At 35.3% G+C, this 21,797-nt stretch overlaps 2 protein-coding genes and 1 long non-coding RNA gene across 3 annotated transcripts in view; 2 read left to right on the forward strand and 1 right to left on the reverse strand.

The window, feature by feature from the left end:
- Positions 1-21,797, reverse strand: part of LOC135210090 (zinc finger protein OZF-like) — a 57,543-nt gene that overhangs the window by 3,526 nt on the left and 32,220 nt on the right. The gene's annotated exons all lie outside the window — the stretch shown is intronic.
- Positions 7,044-10,366, forward strand: LOC135210089 (zinc finger protein OZF-like). Its single transcript, XM_064242886.1, has one exon. It carries the CDS (start codon positions 7,061-7,063, stop codon positions 8,474-8,476), a length of 1,416 nt encoding a protein of 471 aa, XP_064098956.1. The 5' UTR covers positions 7,044-7,060; the 3' UTR covers positions 8,477-10,366.
- On the forward strand, positions 20,029-20,507 carry LOC135210510 (uncharacterized). Its single transcript, XR_010313518.1, has 3 exons — positions 20,029-20,128; positions 20,237-20,305; positions 20,407-20,507. It is a non-coding gene; the product is annotated as an uncharacterized LOC135210510 (long non-coding RNA).

The following is a 21,797-nucleotide window of genomic DNA, read 5'->3' on the forward strand; positions in this document are numbered from 1 at the left end:
TTAGCAATTTGGACATCTTGTTAGGATAGCTTAGAGGGAATACTTGCCAGAATGATTGAAGATATGACAGCTTTTGGCATTACCGTAGAGGTTTTTATGTTAAATTCTATAAATGGAAAGTGTTTACGTTATAGTCAGTCCCGGGTTTACAACGTCAAAAATTGTCAGAAATCTTAAGAAAACCTTACTTTAAATAGTTTGGGGATATCAACAACTGTAAACTGCATTTTTATTGCATTTTTCATGAAGAAAAAAACTTTAAATATTCATTATTTTGACTTTTTGGTGTCATATTTCTTCTGTCAGATCACTGCCATAACCCTGTAAACACATCGTAAACCTGGAAATAATTTCTGATGAATATAATAATTGAAATGTGTCGTAACCTCGGAACGTCAGAAGCCGAAACCATCGTAAACCGGCAACTGCCTGTACTTAAAGGAAGGTGCTTATTAAATTTCATGTTTAAAATTATAGAGTGACTGTATAACCATTCAGAAACAATAGTCCTAACATCCTAAGACATTACTAGAGCAGAGTGTTGGTTTTTTAGAGGCAGGCAAGCCATGTCTTTATGTAGTCAAGAAATCGGAGCTTTAAACCATGCACAAAGTTGTTGCATCTGGGAAATAAATGACTACATATGAAGTGTGACAATTTTATATTGTACCTGTACCATGCTTTGTCATAATAAGAGTACAGGTAAGATCTTCCATCAAGAAGAAAATATAATAGCCTCGGGTTAGATGGATAGCACTTCTGAATGTAAAAGCTTACAGCACTGATGTTGAATGGTGACAACTAGATTATATGTACGTATATGAACATGATAACCAAGAAAAAGGTCATCCATGTTTTTTCCTTTGTGCCATTGAAGTAACAGGAAATAAAAAAGTAAATAGTCAAAAATTGAGTATTCATCATGAAAGCTTGTGATATACATATGAAGCCATTTAATGCTTTTTTTTCCCACAAATTTAAAACTGTAGTTCTGAATGTCTTCATTAATTTAGCACTTCTTAAGTTTTGTTTGGTAAATTTAAAAACTTCTTCGTACCAAAAGCATTTTAATTTTGACTAAATATCCAGTTTATAATAACATAAGTTGAACAAAATAAATGTGAGCTTCAAAGAAAGTTTTGTCAAAACTAACCTTTGTTGTGAAAAGTTGTATTTGTTGTACTGCTTCTGCATTTTGTGGGTAAAATAACCAGGTGGCTTAGCACGTGTTCTTTTTTTAAATTGTTGGTTATTCCAAAACTTTTGTTAATAGTATACGTAATACTGGTAGAAATTCAAACTATTTCATTATTTGACAATTAAGCTGCTAGATTTTGTATGAGAAAACATGTAATTCTCAAGATAATACTAAAGTCTTCATTCTTAACCTATAAAATCTGGGAATGTAATGCTTTAGACTCTCGAGTCCCTCGGCTTCAACAATGAAAAATCAAAGTGAATTCTTTTGTTTATTTTCCTCAAGTTAGGGTACCCATTGCTACTTAAAAGACAAAATTAGTGATGGTATATGGTGCTGGAATCTCTGATCCAAGTAAATTGATTATGTAATCCAGAATTCTTGTCAAAATTCTAGAGTAACCAGCTTACAAAAACTTTAATATCACCACAAAAGTGATCAGTATTGTATTTTGTATTATCTCTGCTGTTTTGCTGCTAACTGCACCAGAAAATGACTTGAATCCTTGTAGTAATACGCATATGTAAGTGACGTTTGACAACCACTATTTCTTTTTTTGGACAAGCACTCTTGAGAAACTTTAACTATATTCACCAAATAACCTTCGCAGTCATATGGATATGCTATTATACTTGTATATGGGGTTTAAGTTGGGGTCAGCATTGTTACATTCTTGCTATAGTTCTTTATTTATATGTATATATATTTTAATTGTTTTAGTTTTTACCAGGTTCTAGTTTTGTGATGGTTACATTTTTAATTTTTCAAGTACATCAATTAGTATGCATATTTGAAGGGTGGGAGAGAGGAATGGTGAGGATAGTCTGAATATCAGGGAAAGCAAAACAACATTCATGGTGATTGGGAAAGAAGCAAAGTATACTCGGGAAATTGTTCCTGTGGCTTTTGTAGAGAATTTGTAGGGATGAACTTTACTGTGTACTAAATTTAACAGATGTCACAAGAGGTTTTCATGATTACAAATTATAGTTTGGAATACGAATTTTATGATGCCCAAAATGCTTCACAAAGGAAAAAAGGAGAGCTAAAAAAATCCTGTTTGACAAGGCAGTAAAAGGGCAATGTCCCGGCAGCATAAGAAAGTAAGGGCTTGAACATGTAACATGCACAAAAGCAAATCTTGGCTAATGCAAGATGATTGTAGTGACAATCTAAATGGAAGAGCTAACCCAACTTGGGTCACGTGACTTACCTGATGGGCTTTTGTTTTCTAGATAGGTCATTGGCAGCTGTAGAACATGTTTGCGCTGAGTACTCAATTTATGAAAGCGTAGGTTTCGTACCTTATGAAAAATGCAAATTGGTTTTTAAAATTTGGTATCTTGATAACTGGGTAGGTCTTAGAAATTGTAATGCATCTATGTCACCTCAGGAATACACTGGATATAGCTACATACTGTTGATAAATTAAATTGCCCTACTTATAGAGGGGGCAAATATTTATGATGGTTAACTAAAATCTGTACCATAATTAAATGCAGCAGACATGGGCACTGACAAGACAAATTGAGATTTTATAAAGGTGTGACCATTGAATTTCAAGATCTGTGGTGCAAGTACTAAGGGAGATTTTGCTTCTGTGAATGAGGTAATAGAGGAAATGTTTCATCAATGGCTGGAAAAAGAGATCTAACCTTAAAGGTAGAGATGACTGGACATGGGATGAAAATGAATGCGGAACAGTTGGGCAGAAAAGAACTATACTACATATATGGAAGAAGCAGAACAAATACCTAAGGAATAGCCAGGAGATCATTGTGAAATGGGAGAGATGAAGACTTACCCTTGATAAGTGTTCAGAGTGGAAGTAATGTTTTTTTACTTCTAGATGTAAAAGATTTGATTGCTATCTTGGCACTTGTCATTCATTAACCCTATGGCTTCATTACTCTTGTTTTTCACTGGTTTGTCTCAGCCTCTGCTGCTCTTCTTTCAATAATCAAAATCATTAAATGTTCATTTATGTTGTAACATCCCATATACGGCCATATCTCCCTCTGTGGAAATGTCCACTGCAATACTTTTTCTTTCAGATTTTTGCTGAATAAATAGTAAAAATCAAGTCTTCACTTGTAGGGAGTGTTATGAAATTACGTTTTCTTTTTATCAAAATGCTGGTTGCCATTGAGATTCCCATTCCATCAAGATGAAACCACCAACTTCCTTGGCCTTTCCATCCCTAATATAGTCTTGGTACTAGTCACTTGGGTGAGGAGAAATTGGTTAGGCCAGGTCCAGTGAGGTGGTAGTGTGGAGCGTGACACTCAAGCATTAGGCAGAAACAATTTATTGTTCTATAAGTGACCTTCATTACTCTGTCCAATCTTTGTTAACAAGTAAGCTGTATGTTCTGTCATCCACGAATAGCAGAATTTAACCTTTTAAGTATGAATCATTATGGTAATGAATTTTGCTTTTAGATTTTATCAATACTGAATGTTTCCTTTGGCTTTAATGTTCTCAGTATTGTGAAGTGCAACAATCAGTGATTCATGATCAGTTTTATAGCATCATATTTCATCATTAAAATTTTAATTCCTGAGAATATTGTTTTATTTATCTTTATATAAACATTAAATTTGTCCATACTGAGTATCATTATTATAAAACTTTTCAGGTGTTCTTAACATTAAGAAAATAGTTTTCCTGGCCTTTTGTGCTGCTGTTGTCCACTTGACCATGGCCAGATAACTGTTTTGGAAATTCAGGACTGAATAATTTGGCATCGGAAAGCTTGGTCTTAAATTATTTAGCTTATAGAGGCTGAAGTACCTTTAAAATTACTTTAAAATTGTTTTGTTTTTGTAGCAATAAGTGAAGTAAGTTGTACTAACAACTGGCGCAGCATCATGCTTCATAATGAGAAGCTTAGGTCCAATTCCTAATGAAGGGTCCAGAGTCTACACCGGAGTTTTCATGCCCCCTGCAAAGTATCTTTCACCATGTTTACTAAACATGAGTACAGTATAGTGAGTTGCCATCTAAGAATGTTTCCATTCAGAGACATTGTAAATGGTCATTGATCACATTCCTTTTACAAGCCCAACAAATTTTTCTGATCAATTTATGTAAACGTTTCTCCATTATTGTAACACCCCCTCCCCTCCACCATATGTTTGGTATATGATTCTGTACACACATGTAATATGTATAATGTGGAAAAATTATGCAAGAACATACCTGTGAACACCCTAATCAAAGCACACTAGAACTTACAGGGCTCACACAAAGTAATTTACTGAAGTCTTCAAATTTCCTGTGTAGAAATTGCTGGAAGAACATTCATTGGAGCAATGCAGTTCTCTTTACCTAAGAGTGCCCCTGTTTTCACTGCAGATTCGTCAGCAGTTAGGAGGATTAGACATGCCACAACAAAAGTGGGTAAATTTTATGTAATCCTAAAAGTACTTTAGAATCCTATCAAAATGTCCAAAAACTACAGTTGATGAAGATATTGGGTTTCTGCTTATTACTATAATGATGAAAGTGATGCCGATTAACCAATCAGAGCTGCAACTAAGGATTAGGTCATGTATATTCATCCATGTATAGATCTCTTAGTCTTCTAAACCCATCATTTCTAATTAATGGTCAGATTTTTGGAATATTGAGGTAAATAATTGCAAATTTAAATATAAATCGGCTGTTGGGTTGTGGTGTTCAACATGTCAAAAGAATTTCATATTAAAATAATATCCCTCTCCAAACTGGTCACTTATGTTTGGCTTACAGATATCAGATGCATAATAGAAGATCAATCCCCAGAATACTGAACAGTTTCAACTAAAATTATGTGATTTCATATTTTTCAACCAACAGTGAATATAAACTTTGAACAAATTCTTGAAGGAAGTTTTGTTAGACTCATTGCTTTTAGTTTATCCAACCTTTGAATTTTTAAGTACATAAATATTAATCTTGGAGTAATTAAAAAAAAACAAGACATTTCTAACCCCTAATACCATTGGAATGGAAAGATCCATTATTAGGTTACTGATGTAAAGAAAAAAAGTTTAAAAAGTTCTTCAAAGATAATAGAAAATGAATTTGCAAATTCAGAGAAGTACTTGAACCACCAGTGCGGATAAAGAAAGTGTTGCAACCTGTCTGACGAAGACTATGCAATTTTGAGATATTGCATCATAACTGGGTAAGAGATAAAAATGTCTGTATGCACTTTATTTGAACTAGGATGGATGTTGTCATGTAGGTGGAATAAACAATATACAATGTAGGGAACTGTATATTGTACCGTAATGCCTGTTAATTAAAATGAGATTGTTGCTGGCTTCCTAGTGTAAAAAAAAAAAATCATTCGTTATGTAAAGAGAAGAATCATTAAATGATTTTTAATAACTAGTTTTCACTACTTCATGTTGTCAGGTCATGTTCAGTTTAATATTGCCAACAATATTGCTTTAACCTTTGTTTTACTAATAAGTCTTACTCATTTTTTCAGCAGTTGTTAACTGACAAAGAAAACAATTAGTTCTAAAAACCTGATTATGTTTATCACAATTATTTGATACACAATTATGTTTGTTTCTTTGTATGTATAGGTTATACGTACAGATGAACTTGTCTTTTGTGACCACTCAGACTTTTTTTTTTTTTTTTTTTTTTATTCCATAATCCTGTTAGTATCTTGTCTTTACATACACAACCTTACAGGCATTATAGGTTCACACTGTGCAACTATATGTATATGCCTTATTTGTGAGGTAAGTGTTACACAACCTGAGGCTGTTATAGTCTCAGGCTGTAAACTATATATGCCTGATTCATGAAGTAATTGTTACACAACATCAGGCTTTATAGGCTCACGCTGTGTAACTATATATGCCTTATGAGGTAGCTGTTACACAACCTTAGGCTTTATAGGCTCATGCTGTGCAACTATACTTCTTGATTCATGAGGTAACTGTTACACAACCTCAGGGTTATAGGTTTATGCATAAAACTATATTTGCCTGATTCATGAGGTAACTCTTATGGTAACTTTAATACTAGCTATTCTTTTCATTTTCAGATTCCAAACTTGTGGAAAATACAAACACTGATGTCATTTTGAAAGAGGGTGAGCATATAGACAGAGAAGGCTATTATATTCTTTTAGGCCATTCTTTTAGGCCACAAAATTTTACGTAATCATCTTCATGATCCCTTAATATATCATCTGTTTGCTGTTCAACTGGTAAGAAATATCCTTGTTTTGTTGAAGTAGAGAGATAGAAGTTTCAATTAGTAATAATTTCAACTTGGTATTTTCATAGTTTAAAAAAAAAAATCTAATTCAAATAACAGTTTGATGTTACAAAACTTGAAACAATGTGTGGTACAGTCCTTAAGTAAAATGCCAATACAGTATCTTGATTTGGAAAAATGTTCTTGAAAAGTTTTCTGCATTTTTAGCATTGTAGTTAATGAAACAGCAAACAATATTTTACTTTATATATATGGTATAGTACATACTTTACTTTGGGAGCTAGACCATGAATGAAAAATATTGGATATGCAGATATATTCTGGGAATCTTGGCAATCTTTCATTAGATACCGTTGTTTCAGGAAATAGAGAGAGAGATTGTTCTAATTGGAGGAGTTTCAAAGAGCAAAAACAACATTCTTTAACCATTTGATAATGGAGAAAGAGAAAGGCATTGTTTTTGTAAGTGAAGAAATTTTCTTTTTGGAAACAGCAAGGGTAAATTTAGAATTAATTTGATATGATTTTACATAGTTTTTGTAATGACTGTGGAAGAAAGTTTCTCAAAGAAGTGCCATCTTGAAAGCACACACTACAAAAACCACAAAGCGGAGAGAAGGGCATTTTGGTTGTGCTATGTGCAGTAAGACTTTCATCCATAAAGCAAGTCTTCGTAACCACATGAGGATACATACTGGAGAACGACCATTTACATGCAATGTTTGTGATAAGGGTTTTATACAGAAGTCAGACCTTAATAAGCATGTGAGAATACATACTGGGGAGCGGCCTTTTTCATGTGATGTTTGTAAAAAATGTTTCACAGAAAAAGGCCTTCTCAATAAGCATATGCGGAGACACACAGGAGAACGTCCTTTTTCTTGTGATGTTTGTTATAAGAGTTTTACTGAAAAAAGTGTCCTTAATAAGCATATGAGAATACATACAGGAGAGCGTCCATTTTCTTGTAATATCTGCGGTCGAAATTTTATTCAAAAACCAGATCTTAACAAACACCTAAGGACTCATTCAGGAGAGCGGCCATATTCTTGTGAATTATGTGGAAGCAGTTTTTCTCAAAAAGGTACATTAAACAAGCATATGAGGCAGCATACAGGTGAAAGACCTTACGCTTGCAGTGTATGTGGTAAGACTTTTAATGAAAAAGGGACACTGACAGTCCACATGATATGTCATACAGATGAACGTCGGTTTCCTTGTTGTATTTGTGGCAAGAGATTTCGTCATAAGATTACCCTAGTAAAGCATAAGAGAATACATACTGGGGAACGTCCCTATTCCTGTGATATATGTGGAAAATGTTTTTCTGATAAAACTGTTATCAATATACACATGAGGACTCATACTGGAGAACGGCCATTTGCATGTAACTTGTGCGGTAAAACGTTCACACAGAGACCTGATCTGAAAAATCACATGGCAACTCATTCTGGAGAAAGGCCTTTTCAGTGTGACTTATGCGGAAGAAATTTTGCTCTAAAAAATATCCTTAGAAAGCACAAAAGAGTACATGCAAAGTATCAAGCGCCTATTAAGTCATCTAGCAATGATATCAGTAGAGAACAAAATCCAAAAGGAGAAATCAATAGTGACCCCGCATTTTCTTGTTTGAAATGTAATAAGAAGTTTCCATGTACAGTCATGTTTAATAAACATATGGAACATCATGCGGTAGGCAACGTGTTCCCTTGTGATGAATGTGGGGAGGATTGCAATAATAAATCTGATCTCTGGAAACAGGAGTGTAAGCACAAAGCAGAAATATCTTTCATTAAAATTGATGATGAAAAGCAATATGCCAAAACTGAATCTGTTCCTCATGTGGATTTACAAAATGATTCCAGTGAGGCCTCAACTACAGTTGATGTGGTTGACAGTCAAATATCTCAAGAACAACTTGAAGCCTGTTCATCAAAAGCTCTGGATCCTTTGTTAATTGCCAAAGTAGAAATGAAGCAAGAAACTCTTGATATTCAAGAAATATCTGTAAAACAGGAAGAAATAGAAGATATACCTATGAAACATCTTTGAGCGATTACTTACCATCATAAACTTCCCATGTTGGTATTTAAAATTTCTTATTTAAAATTTCTTTCTCTCTCTCTTTCTCTCAGTAAAAAAGATTCATGAATTTTCCAACAACTAGTTTCCATCATAAATTTATTTTCACAGAATTTTTTTTTTTGTCTAAATCCTGGAAGGCTTAATCGTTATGAAAGCAATTTTAAGGAGCTTAGACTTGAAGTCTTCCATTATCATTCCAAATCAGGTATATACTGCAAAGGGTGAGATTCCTATCAACTGATGAAAGAACCTCAAATCTTTTGCACTTCCTCTTCGGTATAAAACTTTGGTCAACAGTATCCCTTATAATTCCTACTATTGTTTAGGTATTGGATAATTTATGGCATTTCCCTTAAATATATATTATGTTTCTTTAAAAATTGCAAGCTTGATTGTACATAATACTGCAAGAGTTCATGGATTATAATTACATTCTTTATGAAAAAAAAATCTTTCAAAATAGTGTTATTTTTCCATATATTATCTTCAGTAGCGAGCTGTTAGTCATTTTTCTTAAGTAACTGACCCCATGCATTAACTGTGTTTATTGTATATATATACACAAAAGTGCACATGTTTTCCCGCTGAGAGGTTATATCAGGAAAAGTACTGCACTATATTTATTACCTTTACTATAGCAAAATTAATTGCATTGTTATGTGTAAAAGGTCTCCTGAATTCATCCTTTGCACTAAACAACACAGTTTAAAACTATAGTACAGTACATGCAGTATGAATAATTGTGATGACAAGCAATACATTTTTAATACTTTAATAACATGTAAACTAATGTGCTGAAGAATGATCAAGATTATTTTATCTGATGTACAGAGAAATAATATCCCATCATTTGATTAATGATTAGATTTCAACTGCTCTGAAGTAATATGACAGACTATTCTTTTGATCCTTTCCTGGCTCGTCTTCATTTGGTATAGATCTTTACATTGTAAGTTAAAGACTTTATTGTTAATGATATCCATTACGTGTATCCAATGTTTCAAATTATGCACAGCAACTGCCACGAATTAGAATTCGTAGAGGTTGCTTTGTGTAATGAGAGATTACAAATCATTCATAGAATTTTGCTCTTGTGACTTCAGAAAGGAGAGAGAGCTTATTGGATCACATTAGAACAAATATTGTAACATATTTGGAAGCTTGTTTATGTGAAAACTTGAAAAGCATATTAAAAGAAGACTTTTTGCATCTTGTACCATTTTTTCATTTTTCAAATGAATAAGACTGGATAAATACCAATGTCACAGATTTTTTTTTATTACTATGAAGCAGCAAAGTATGACAAGACACATAGGTATGTTTCAAGGCTTCTTTCCATTGTTAAATATGAGTTTATCGTGACTGTATTATATGTTGTGGGGATGCAATTTGACCAAACATTTTCTTTACAGAAGCATTACTGAGTATTGATGTAGGAGAACAGAAAATTCCTTGTGAAAAGATTAATATACTTTGTATTTTTGAAGCAATGTAAATTTTAGTTTTTTTTTTTTTTTTTTTTTTTTTTTTTTTTTTTTTCTAAAGCTTGGTTTACCTGTAACGATTGTCATGTCTTGCTTTAGGAATTTAATTTACAGTAACTATATTTAGCCTAGGTACTAAAGGAATTTAATGTGTTTTATGTTTGAAATTTGCCAGTTGGCCACCATAATTGAGTATTCTTCCTGCCAAGAGGTGTTGGTGTAGCTGCAAAATAGCTTTTGTACACTATAGTATTTGTTTTTCTGCATCATAAACTTATAGATTTACAGTGTACATATTGTCAAGAAGTGGTATGGTTGTGGTTAGTCAACATCTCGAAAATGGTATGTTAGATGGAAATCGGCACTTATTTATGTGCTGTGATAATTTACCAGCAATATGGAGGACTATTGGCAGCTGAATTACCATAAGAGTAACTGACTCCAACACTCCACTAATAAAACTGTAATAATGCAGTTCATAGAATATTCCTTCCATAATTATGGCAGGCTAAAAGGTTCACACATTTGATGACATTGTACTGTATTGTAAAAATGTCTAGATTCATTGTTAAATACCGTGTATATTACTTGCTATTGTACAGTACTAAAATATAATATTTTGACAATGCACAAATAAATGTACAATACTCTTACATATGTTTATTTAAAAGGTTAATTCTGGTAAATAAAATGCATTTGTATAGTAATTTTAAGTTGTGAGGTAAATAAAGAATTAAAGATACCCATGTGAGTTCACTAACACACAGATTGGCTGGAAAAAAATTTACTGAAGTCCTAACTTCTTGACAGAATAGTTACAAATCAATCTAAATAGAAGCTATATGTATATGGTTTTTCATTGTAATTTTACAAAGCTTAAAACACCAGTCCCCCCTCCCCCCCTCCATTTCTTTAAAATTAGGGGATTCCCATAAGGAAATTGCAGCCCGCAATGCCTCGCACGGGATGCATTGAGCAGTACATGCTCTAGTTTCATTCTTGTGTCCTTTCATTCAGATTGCTCTCTGCCATTCCTTTTATTTGTAATGATTAATTTACCAATAATAAAGCAACACATTCTTAAAATAGAAAAATAAAAAATACGCTCTTAGTGTTTCGTTTCTATGGTATAGTATTGTGCAGGAATGGGAGTGTCAACATGGCCACCCAAGGGTACACGCTGTGAAGGGCGATCGCCACTCCATGTTATTGGCTTTCTATGGTCATGTATGGTTTCCCTACTGTCCGATTTTTCTGTTTTGATGTCACTGCGTATTTATGAAAGAGCTTTGTGAATAACAGTAATTGTAATTGTTTTGTGTCTTTATCTCATTAAAGAATTTTAAAAAGTTATCAGTCATTAAACCCATGTTTATGGTAAAAGAAGGTCCACATTTGGGCGAAAACCACCCTTTCCCTCTATCAGTTCTGAATTTTAGAATGGCAACAATAAAAAAAGAATTTAATAAAAGTAGATGGCGTAGCATTGGTTACGGCACGTATGGGAAATAAATGCTCAAACTCATGATATAGTAATGTTGTTTCTATATCGTACTTAAACTACTGTAACCTTAAGTGTGTGAAGTGCTGTAGCCCTATTAGTTGAGCAGTTTTCATACGTAACCGGTCAGTATCAAAACTCACGAAAACTGTACATCCATGTAATTTAATGAATAAGAATTTAAGAAACAATTAAGATTATGTATTACTCTATAAATACTGCGAAATGAGTCGCCGGATAGACTATTAAAATGGCTGCTATAACTGCTACGCTGGCAATATCTGGCAAGTTGGTTCTCGGTGACAGTCCTGCTGTCACTGTGCTGTTCTTAAACAGTGTTGGTTTGGCATTTGTAGAAAGAGGTTCCCTGTGTGGCTTCTGCAGCATCAAACTTTGACGTTTACAGGTAAGGATCATGCAGTTTTATGTGAGTTTTATCTTCTGGTGTGATAACTAGCTACTGGTATTTAAAAAAAAAATTATTTTCATAGGTCTACTTTCCTGATCAACATAAACCGGTTTTCCCAAAAGTCACAGTTTACTTGGCAAGACAATTGGCTGGAACAGGCCTGCCAAACTTCAAGTTTTGGGGAAGAAATGAATGTGCTAATTAGGGCCTAGCTAATTGGTCTCGTTGACCGGAACTACCTAGGCTATATGTTAGTCTTCATTTTCCTTTCCTAAGAAAATCACCCTTTACCTAACACACTGCAAAGTGACCTAGGCTACACAACTTATGAATACCAGCCATAATTGTACGTCTCTGGTCAGGAATTATAGGTATAGTTGTAACTTCCTACAACACTGTTAAGTAATAAAGTAAAAGGCTTTAACTTGTAGCCCTACCTTAAAATTGGAAAAACTTCTTACCATTAGAATTTACCATTAGAATAATATGTATAATGATATACTTAGTAGTATGTACTAATATAATGATATGCACAATGAATCGTTGATGGTCTGATCACTCAATGAGACATGATACAATTAATTAAGAATATTAATTTACTTTACCATTCAGTTTCAGATATATACATACATACATGATGAATCTAAAATAAAGTACACACAATACAGTAGTGTACAGGATAGCGTAACATGGGTTTGGAGATATTTTCTTAAAAATTTAGTTTTTGGGTCCTTTGTGCAACTTATATACCAATTTTGTGCAATTTTAATACGTAGTTTTAACATAAATTCCAACTCTTGGCAAGAACAACTGTAATTTTTGTGAAAGGTTAATGCCAGTCTTAAGAAAAAATATTTAACAGATGTGTTAGTAACTGTTTTATAGGCATTATTTACTGATACCAGCTCCTACAGGTATACATATGTACCATAGTTTAATAGGCAACAAAAGAGCAGGCAGCTTGGCAAAGAGTGCTATTTCATAGAATAATATAAAAAATTTATGCCTTTGCCATTTGGAGAAAAAGTAATGGTTTTGGCATGTAATCATGTAGGGAGCTAGTGCCATCAGTGCACCTCATGTGATGTGCTGTAGGCGTTACAGCATTCCTTCAACCCCTGATTGCACCTTGATTTTTAGGTAGTTTTCACCTTTGTTCACACTTTTTCTTCCATCTTGATTTCCAACAACACAAACTCTTCCTTTCAATTGTCTTAAGCACGGAATGGCTGAAAAATGCCCCAATGCTTGGCTTTATAGCCAAATTATCCTAAATCAGTCAATCAGCCTTAAGTAATGAATGAATAAGAAAGGAGGGTTTTTATAGAGTTCATCCATCTTTTATGACATTTCACCTGTTTGTCATATTTAGTGCTGAATGACCTATTGTGACCCAGTGCTATGGCCATGTCCCTGTTTCGTAAATCCATCCATCCTGTGGAAATTATCATAGCTCTCATTCAACAGGTACATAGTTGGTATGAAGAATCAGAGGCAGCTTTACAACATAATGAGGAACATGGAAATTTAAATGCTTCATTTACAGACTGCTCCCTATTCAATGCTGGCATGGATTGTGGAGTTTTTAGCTGGGATTTTTTATGAGTATAATATTTTTACATCAGAACTGTATGGGATTTCAACATTCTTATAAAGTAGTCACTGTGGATCTATTCAAGTTTTACCTTTTTAATGATGTATATAGCATTTTACAAACTCTTGCTTAATCCGGCAAATCCAATGAATTCAAGATTGTACAAGGGCTACACATTAGGTATAGAGGAATACAAGTACATACTCTAGTTTGTCCAATGCCTTTGTACCAGAAATCATAAGATTTATGCAGAATATAGAGCAAGAATTTTTAAATGAAGTAGACTTGGTTAAAAATGAAATAATCACAATATTTTCTTGGAAGTATAGCAACTTAACTTACCTTCACAATTTTTTTTTTTTTTTTTATGTATAGTCACAGTTGGTGACTGTCTAATCCTTCTTACTGCGAGGCATTTGTTAGTTGGATGGACTAGACGGAGAATAGAAGTATTTTTTAAAATTGTTAAAGGCTCAAGATGGAGGGATGGTGGTGAACTATTATTATTATTTTATTGCTGTTGTTAGTAGTAGTAGTAGTAGTATGATGCCAGATGCCAGTGATATTTTTTAGTATGTTACATATAATGTATTAGAAGCCGAGTGACATTTTTTGGTATGTTACATATACAACTGTATTAGAAGCTGCATCATCAATGTGGTTTTTTTTTATGTAGCCTTATTTTCAATATTAAGGGTATTAAGTACATTAATATAGACTTCTAATATTGTTGACTTTGATGTTAAGCTGAGGATGTCCCTCTCCCTGATACTTGTCATCCTGGACCTCTTCTTACAAAATTTGCATTTCGATCTAAGGATGTTAAGAAAATTCTGGATAATCCTGGCAGCTGGGGTGAAGATCCTGAAGGTTTCTTCACTTTGTTAAAAAAAAAATCTTAATATGGTGTTCACTACCAAGATTAGTAGATTCTGTAGATTTTTATGTCAACATAATATCTTTGCAAATGAGCGCAAGCATAGTAATACAGTGCCTGTTCCAAAGAGTGGCATATCTGCAGAAACTATAAGTTAATATCTAATTTCCCTGTTGTCTCTAAAGTTGCTGAAAAACTTATTTTTAAGCCACTATTTAAGTACTATGTGTAATTAAAAGGATTGTTAACTGATAGTCATTATGCATAAGGGAAGCAGTTAGGTAACTGTGATGCTCTCTTAGACTTTTATGTGCCATTTGCAAGGGAACTTTGACAAGGGTTTACGAGTGCAGAGTAGTTTAAATAGATTTTAGTGCTGTTTACGATTTAGGCAGTAGTGAGGAGCCGACGGGATGTAATGAACCAAGACCTGTTGTGTCTGGAGTTCCAAGGGACAGCATTTTTTGTCCACTGTTATTTTTAATACATACAAGTGATATGGTTCTTGGCGTGGGAAAGAAAATTATTCAGTATGCCATTGATGCAACACTTGTAGGTGTAGTAAAGTCCCCTCTTGTGTGAAACGAAGCTGCCCTCAGCCCCAGTCAGGACATGGACCGGATCAGGGATTGGTGTAGGTGAAAATGCTACACATTGATTAGCAGATCTTGGACAGATTTAACACCCTATCTTCCCCTTCAGGTGAATGGCACTTTGCTGAATGAGTTTGAAGCTTTAAGTATTCTATGTGTAACCTTTTGCTTGCATCTAACTTTCGAGAAACAAATAATGAAAGTTTCAGCAAATACTGCACAAAAGTTAGCCATTGTTCTTTAGGTCTCGTATTTATAAGCGACAAAATCGGTGCAACCTGTTTTAGGTTATTTGTGTTTCCTTTACTGGAATACTGTTCTATGATGTGGATGTCTGCTTCTGCCAGAGGTATTCTTTTAGAGTTGTTCGTGGTGGTAGGTCTTATTTCAGAAAAGTAGCCGTTTTCGTAAGTAAAATAATTTCAACAGATTATTTTGTTCATAATTGATCCCTGATCCCCTTTATCTGCCTAGGGCAATCAGATTTGCTGAACAGCAGTAAATGTGCCTTGCTGTCAAACTTCACAGTTCCAGAGGTCCTTTGTTCCTCACACTATGGACTCTGGAACTGCCTCCTAGAGGATGTCGTGCAATTGGAACTTGATTAATTCAAGTGAAGGTACAATGCATTATTACCATAATACTATTCTCCTAGCATGTTGTTAAATTTTTACCTATTTATATTTTTTAATAAGTGAGGTCTCATATTTCTGTATTTCTCTTTACTTCCTCTTACTTCCTACATAATGAACATCATATTCTTTGCTAACTTAAATTTCAAATCGGTGGCCCTTGTGGGCTTGTTCCATATGAATAGGTTTCATCTAAATAATAATAATGCATAATCATTCATTGATTATATTTTGTACTGTATTCTATTTAACATACAAAAGAAACTTGTATAATTTTCACACATCCCATCCAGCCACATTGAAAGTCAAGGAAGGTTGCTAAAAAGTGTCACAAAAATTTTAAATTCTGTATAAATTCATATGATATGCTATTTTCACAAAACATTTTTATTATAATAGTTTATAATTTTATATTTACGAATATATATATCACAATTTCATCAGCCTATGGACAATTGTGATAGCACCTTGTCAGTAATTGCCAGAGTCATTGAAACTTTTATATAAATGTAGTTTTTTGTTTCATAGTTAATGAAATTTTATTTTATTCCATAATTAACATTTTTACATATATCAACAGACTTGACATCTAGATATCCATGAAAGCGCAACGTAGAGGAAATGAAAAATAACTGATAAATGCAGTGGTACCTCGTTTGTCGAATGTTTCATATGTCGAACTTTCCGTTTTTTTTTTTTCGAACAGAAAATTTTTTAGAAAACTTTGTATCGTTTGTCGAACAAAAGCTCATACTTCGAACTGACTGATTATCTAGTTTATTACTGTATTCACGGCCTACTGGGTCTTACAAGTTAAACTGTATTAATTTATTTTTTCATTTACAATAGATAGTTTAATGATAACAATATTGGCCAAAATACAATAAAGTATAAAGCAGTTATTATAAAATTTAGCTTTCAATATAACATTTACCATAAAAGATGTATAAAATCGTACGTAACGGACGGGTGACGTCAACGCCCAGCTGACTTGAGACTGAACGAGGGACCGTTGATATGTAGGGGAGAAAAAGAGAGTTAACATATTACTGTATGTAAAAGCAATAACAATTCACATGAAAAGATAATTTGTTCATGAAAACTTACTGTCAGATATATATATACAGGCGGTCCCCGGCTTACGACGGTTTCCCGGCTTACGACGTTCCGAGGTTACGACGCTTGTTTTTTCTTAAATATTCAATGGAAATTCCGTCCTGGGTTACGACGCTTGTTTCCGAGGTTACGACGCTGACGCTTCCGAGCTCCGAGTTAACGACGCTTTTAAAAAAAAAAACGCATCTATGATGAAAAATCCTTTTATAGTTTAGCACAGTACATAATAAAAATATGTTTTTGGTTACATTAACAACAAAAATTTTTGAGTTATGATGATTTTTTTTTGAACACTTTTTTTTTTTTTTTTTTTTCGTATTTTTTGAATTTTTTTACTGACGCCGCATATGCGGAACTAGTTTGCGGGCGAATGAATACACTAGCTTGGGATGCGCAGTTTAAACAGTCCAAAAACGCAATATAATGAAAAATCATTGCTTGTTTCCCCAGTACATAATTAAAAAAACTAAGTTCTGGTTAGATTCAACACAAAATGCCAAGGTTACGACGTTTTGTTATGCTTTTTAACGATACCTCATATGCAGAACTAGTTTTTGAGCGGAGTGCATAAATTAATTAACGCTATTAAACTGTATGGTAAATTGACCGAACAACGACCTCGGACGGTCGAGGACGCCAAGCGTAACAATACGAAAGGACGCCACTTCAATCGCGTTGCCTGCCTGCATTCCACTAGGTTGTGTGCTGAGACGTTGCTGAAATTCCTTGCCATTTTCGCTAATTTACAATGGCTCCTAAACGCCAAAGTACTTCCTCCGATGATAGTTCATCCAAGAAGAGGAAGGTCATCACGATGGAGGTCAAATATGACGTGATAAAGCGTTCGGAGAAGGGAGAAACTCAACACCGAAATAGGCCGTTCTTTAGGCTTGAGCAGGACCACGTTGGTAACCATTGTTTGAAGGATAAGGAACGTATCTGAAGCACGTTAAGGATGCTGCACCGATGAAGTCAACGGTGATAAACGAGAAGCAACGTAGCAGAGCATTGTTGAAATGGAGAAATTGCTCATGATCTGGCTGGAGGACCAGAACCAGCGACGTGTTCCGGTTGAGCTTAAGTGTGATCCAGGAGAAGGCTAGAGCGCTGCATGAGGCAGTAGTGAAAAAGTTTGGCGAAGGCAGTGCTGGTGGTGAATTTTCCGCGAGTAGAGGTTGGTTTAACCGTTTTAAGGCTCGTGCAAATTTGCATAATGTGAAGCTGCAAGGTGAAGCTGCTAGTGCTGATAGCGAAGCAGCAGAAAGTTTTCCAGCTGGTTTGGCTGAGATAATTAACGGATGGTGGTTACACGGCTGACCAAGTCTTTAATGTGGATGAGACTGGATTATTTTGGAAAGAATGCCAAATCGAACGTACCTTTCCAAGGAGGAGAAGTCAGCACCTGGCCATAAAGCTGGAAAGGAGCGACTGACTTTGCTGTTTGGGGCCATGCAAGTGGTGATTTGAAACTGAAGCCCTTGCTGGTGTATTTGGCCGAGAATCCCAGGGCTTTCAAGGGCATTTTCAAGAGTCAACTCCCTGTGATTTGGAAATCTAACAAGAAGGCGTGGGTTACCTTAATGGTCTTCGAAGATTGGTTCAATGACCATTTCGTGCCAGCAGTGGAGCGGTATTTGACTTCGAAGGGTCTGCCTTTTAAGGCCCTCTTAGTCCTGGACAATGCCCCTGGTCACCCTTCAAATTTGAGCGACATGCATCCTAATGTGAAGGTGGTGTACCTCCCACCCAATACCACATCGCTGATACAGCAATGGACCAGGGAGTAATAGCAAATTTCAATGGCTTACTACCTTAGAAGGACCATAACATGGTGCTTTGAGGCCATAGAAGCTAACAAGGAGTTGACAACTGAAGCAATTCTGGAAGGGCTACAACATTGCAGATGCAGTGAAGAACATTTGCAAGTTGCTTGGGGACGAGGTGAAGACGACCACTTTAAATGGGGCCTGGAGGAAACTGTGTCCACAGTTTTGTGCACAGTTTTGAAGGCTTTGACCAGGCAGAAAGACGTCGAGACTGTGACGAGGAAGATCGTAGGGCTAAGCAAGAGGGCTGCAACTAGAATCTTGAACCTGATGATGTAACAGAGCTGCTGGCTTTCCCATGGAGAGGAATTGTCTGCAGAGGACTTACTAGAACTTGAACAACAAATGATTGATAGGAAGAGGAGCGGCACCAGAGCAAAACCCAGGTCATTACTGTGAAAGGCTTGTCAGAAGGTTTTACTCATCTGGAGAGAGCCTTGGCTTCTTTTGAGGCAGAAGACCCTAACCGTTTTCTAGGTTTGACAAAATCAAGAGAGGAATCATGGATTTGGTGACTTTCTACAAGGAGACCCTGAAGGAGAAGCAGACGAAGAGAAGTGTGCAGTCCAGGCTTGACACTTTCTTTCACAAGTCTCCAGTACCACCACCTCCCACTCCTAGTCCTGGTAAGGAATTCTGAACTGTTTTTACTAATTTATGTGTTTACATAGTGTACATATTAAAATGTGTTAATTTTTAATGTAACAACTACTAAATGTAAGAGTATAAATTGTAACTTCATTAATTTTCATCATTTGTAATTTTATTGCAGAAGTGGTGACAGTTCCAGATCCCCTGTACTTACCTGTGACAGTTCCAGATCTCCTGTACTACCTGTGACAGTTCCAGATCTCCCTGTACTACCGTGACAGTTCCAGATCCCCCTGTACCTGGACCCTCTGTATCAGCCCGCCCACCTGCACGTGTACAATCAGGTAAGCAATTTCATTTTTCTCATTTTCATGTTGGAAATTGTTTACACCCTACATACATTCGTACACTAACTTACATAGTGGTACAATGTGTTTGATGTTGCATAACCTTATTATTATTTTTTTTTCCATTTCAGACCCCTTTGATAGTGACAGTGACCCAGATGACCCTGAGCCTTTCCATGGTTTTGATGCCTCGCCCTATACATCAGGTAAGGAATCCTTAACAAATTTGTATACATGTTTTATAAATTGCTAATAGAAATTTTATTAAAAGTGTACATGCTACAATTACATACATCCACCTTATAATATATTTATGTACCCTATCATTCTTTTCCAGATGTAGATGTTCCCTCATCATTGATACAAGTATCACCTCCCCAGAGCCCAAATCAGTTGATACGAGTAGTATCACCTCTCCCATCCTTCAGGTAAAAGAATTCTTCATTTTTTATATTGAACATACGTATTACACTACATATGTCAAACAGTAATAACATGTGCAGTAGTTACAGTAGTAGTAACTATCATTTTTATATATTTTTTATCATTCCAGACTCCCAAGCACCTGCCCATCCCACTCCATAGCCCAGCCACCCACTCTCATGTACCATATGACCATCCCAGTAAGCAAGCCAACCACTAGAATTTGGTAAGGACAGTTTTTTTTATTAATGTTTTAATATTACATATGTAATAACCATGTTATGTATGTAACATACATACTATAATCATATGTACTATTACATTATCATTCCAGACTGGCATGCACCTGTGACTTACATAAACCAGACCTCTACATAGCCTACATGTCTTCATTTTGCTGGAGGTAAGGAATTCTCAGTTGTGTTTAATGTTTGCATACGTACAATAAATTTTGTACACCTAAGTGGTTACATACTGTCCTTTAATATTAATTCTTCATTCCAGACTGCCCATCATCCTAGCCTGTTATCTGTGATAAAGCACACTGAAGTTAGGTTTGGAATGCATCCTTATCATGAATGCTCTACACCTCCACCTCCATCTCCACACCTAGGTAACAGCTTTGAGACTCACTAAAAGTTGTAAATAAAGTTATGTAAGGAATTTCTAATTAAGTTTTATACTACATGTTATATGTGATATTAAAAACCACTGTATGGTGCATATTACTGTATGTAACTTACTATGCATAGAGTACTTACTGACATACTAATTATTTTTTGTACATTCCAGAACCCCCTGAATGATGTAGGCTATGGGGCCACATAAGACTTTGTCCATCCAGGGTTACATTGAAAGACAACTTTAAACTAAAGGTAAGGAATTAATTAACATACATTAACTCTTTTAGTACTCTTGATATATCTACAGTAATTCATATGCATTCACAACTTTCTGTAGTGTATATTTTGTACACTAATTTGTTACTTTTTCCTTCCAGAACCAACATTTTGTTCATGAAACTTACCTGTCAGATATATATAGCTGTATTTTTCCGAATCCGACAGAAATTTAAACACTTACGACACACGCAGTGGGAGTCAGGTGGTTAGTACCCATACGCCGCTGGGAGGCGGGTATCAGGAATCATTCCCATTTTCTATTCATAATTTTTCTGTCGCCGGTGCTGGAAAACACCTGTTTGCAGCACCTCCGTCCAGATTTTGGAAACTTACTAGCTACTTGAGTATCCCTTTTGGTTTTTCTTTCCGGTATCTGAATTGGATCGGTGGCTTGGCACACGTTGACTTTGGTTTGAATTGATTTTGGTGTTGAATTCCTTTGATCAAGATGTCAGGGTCTAGTTCTACTAGCGCTAGATTTTGTTCGATGGCTGAATGTAAGAGGTAGGCTACTGAAAGCTTCAGTAGACCCACATTCTGTTTGTAAAGTGTGCAGGGGGAATGAATGTACGTTTGAAAGTCGTTGTAAGGAGTGTGAAAGACTAACAGAGTCGGAATGGAAAGGCGTATGAAACCTATCTTAAGAAACTTGAACGAGATAGGTTAAGGAGGTCTTTCCTCCAGGAGTGTTTCAGGTAGGCAAGATTTAAATTATTCTCCTGCTAACCCATCCTTCTGTAGATTATGCTCCTACCCCTGTGAGTGTTGCTCCGGCCCCTGAGACAGTGTCGGTAGAAGGTAATACGTTATCGCTATTCTTGAATCGATTCGTACTTAGAATCAAAAGTGTTAGCTCTGGAGAGCAAAAGTGAAGAAAGTGCAGTGAAAGTGCCCCTTGTGTAGTGGAGGTGCGTCAGATCGGCCTCATTCGCCTCTAGACCTAGACCTCTGCTTGACTCCCAGATTACGGGAGAGAGCATGTCGAAAGTCGAA

This window comes from Macrobrachium nipponense, chromosome 39 (assembly GCF_015104395.2).
Source record: "Macrobrachium nipponense isolate FS-2020 chromosome 39, ASM1510439v2, whole genome shotgun sequence".
NCBI classification, from domain to species: Eukaryota; Metazoa; Arthropoda; class Malacostraca; order Decapoda; family Palaemonidae; genus Macrobrachium; species Macrobrachium nipponense.

What these genes read in the sequence shown, in the direction of transcription:
- LOC135210089 (XM_064242886.1), top strand. Translation starts at nt 7,061, where the DNA reads ATGTGCAGTAAGACTTTCATCCATAAAGCAAGTCTTCGTAACCACATG.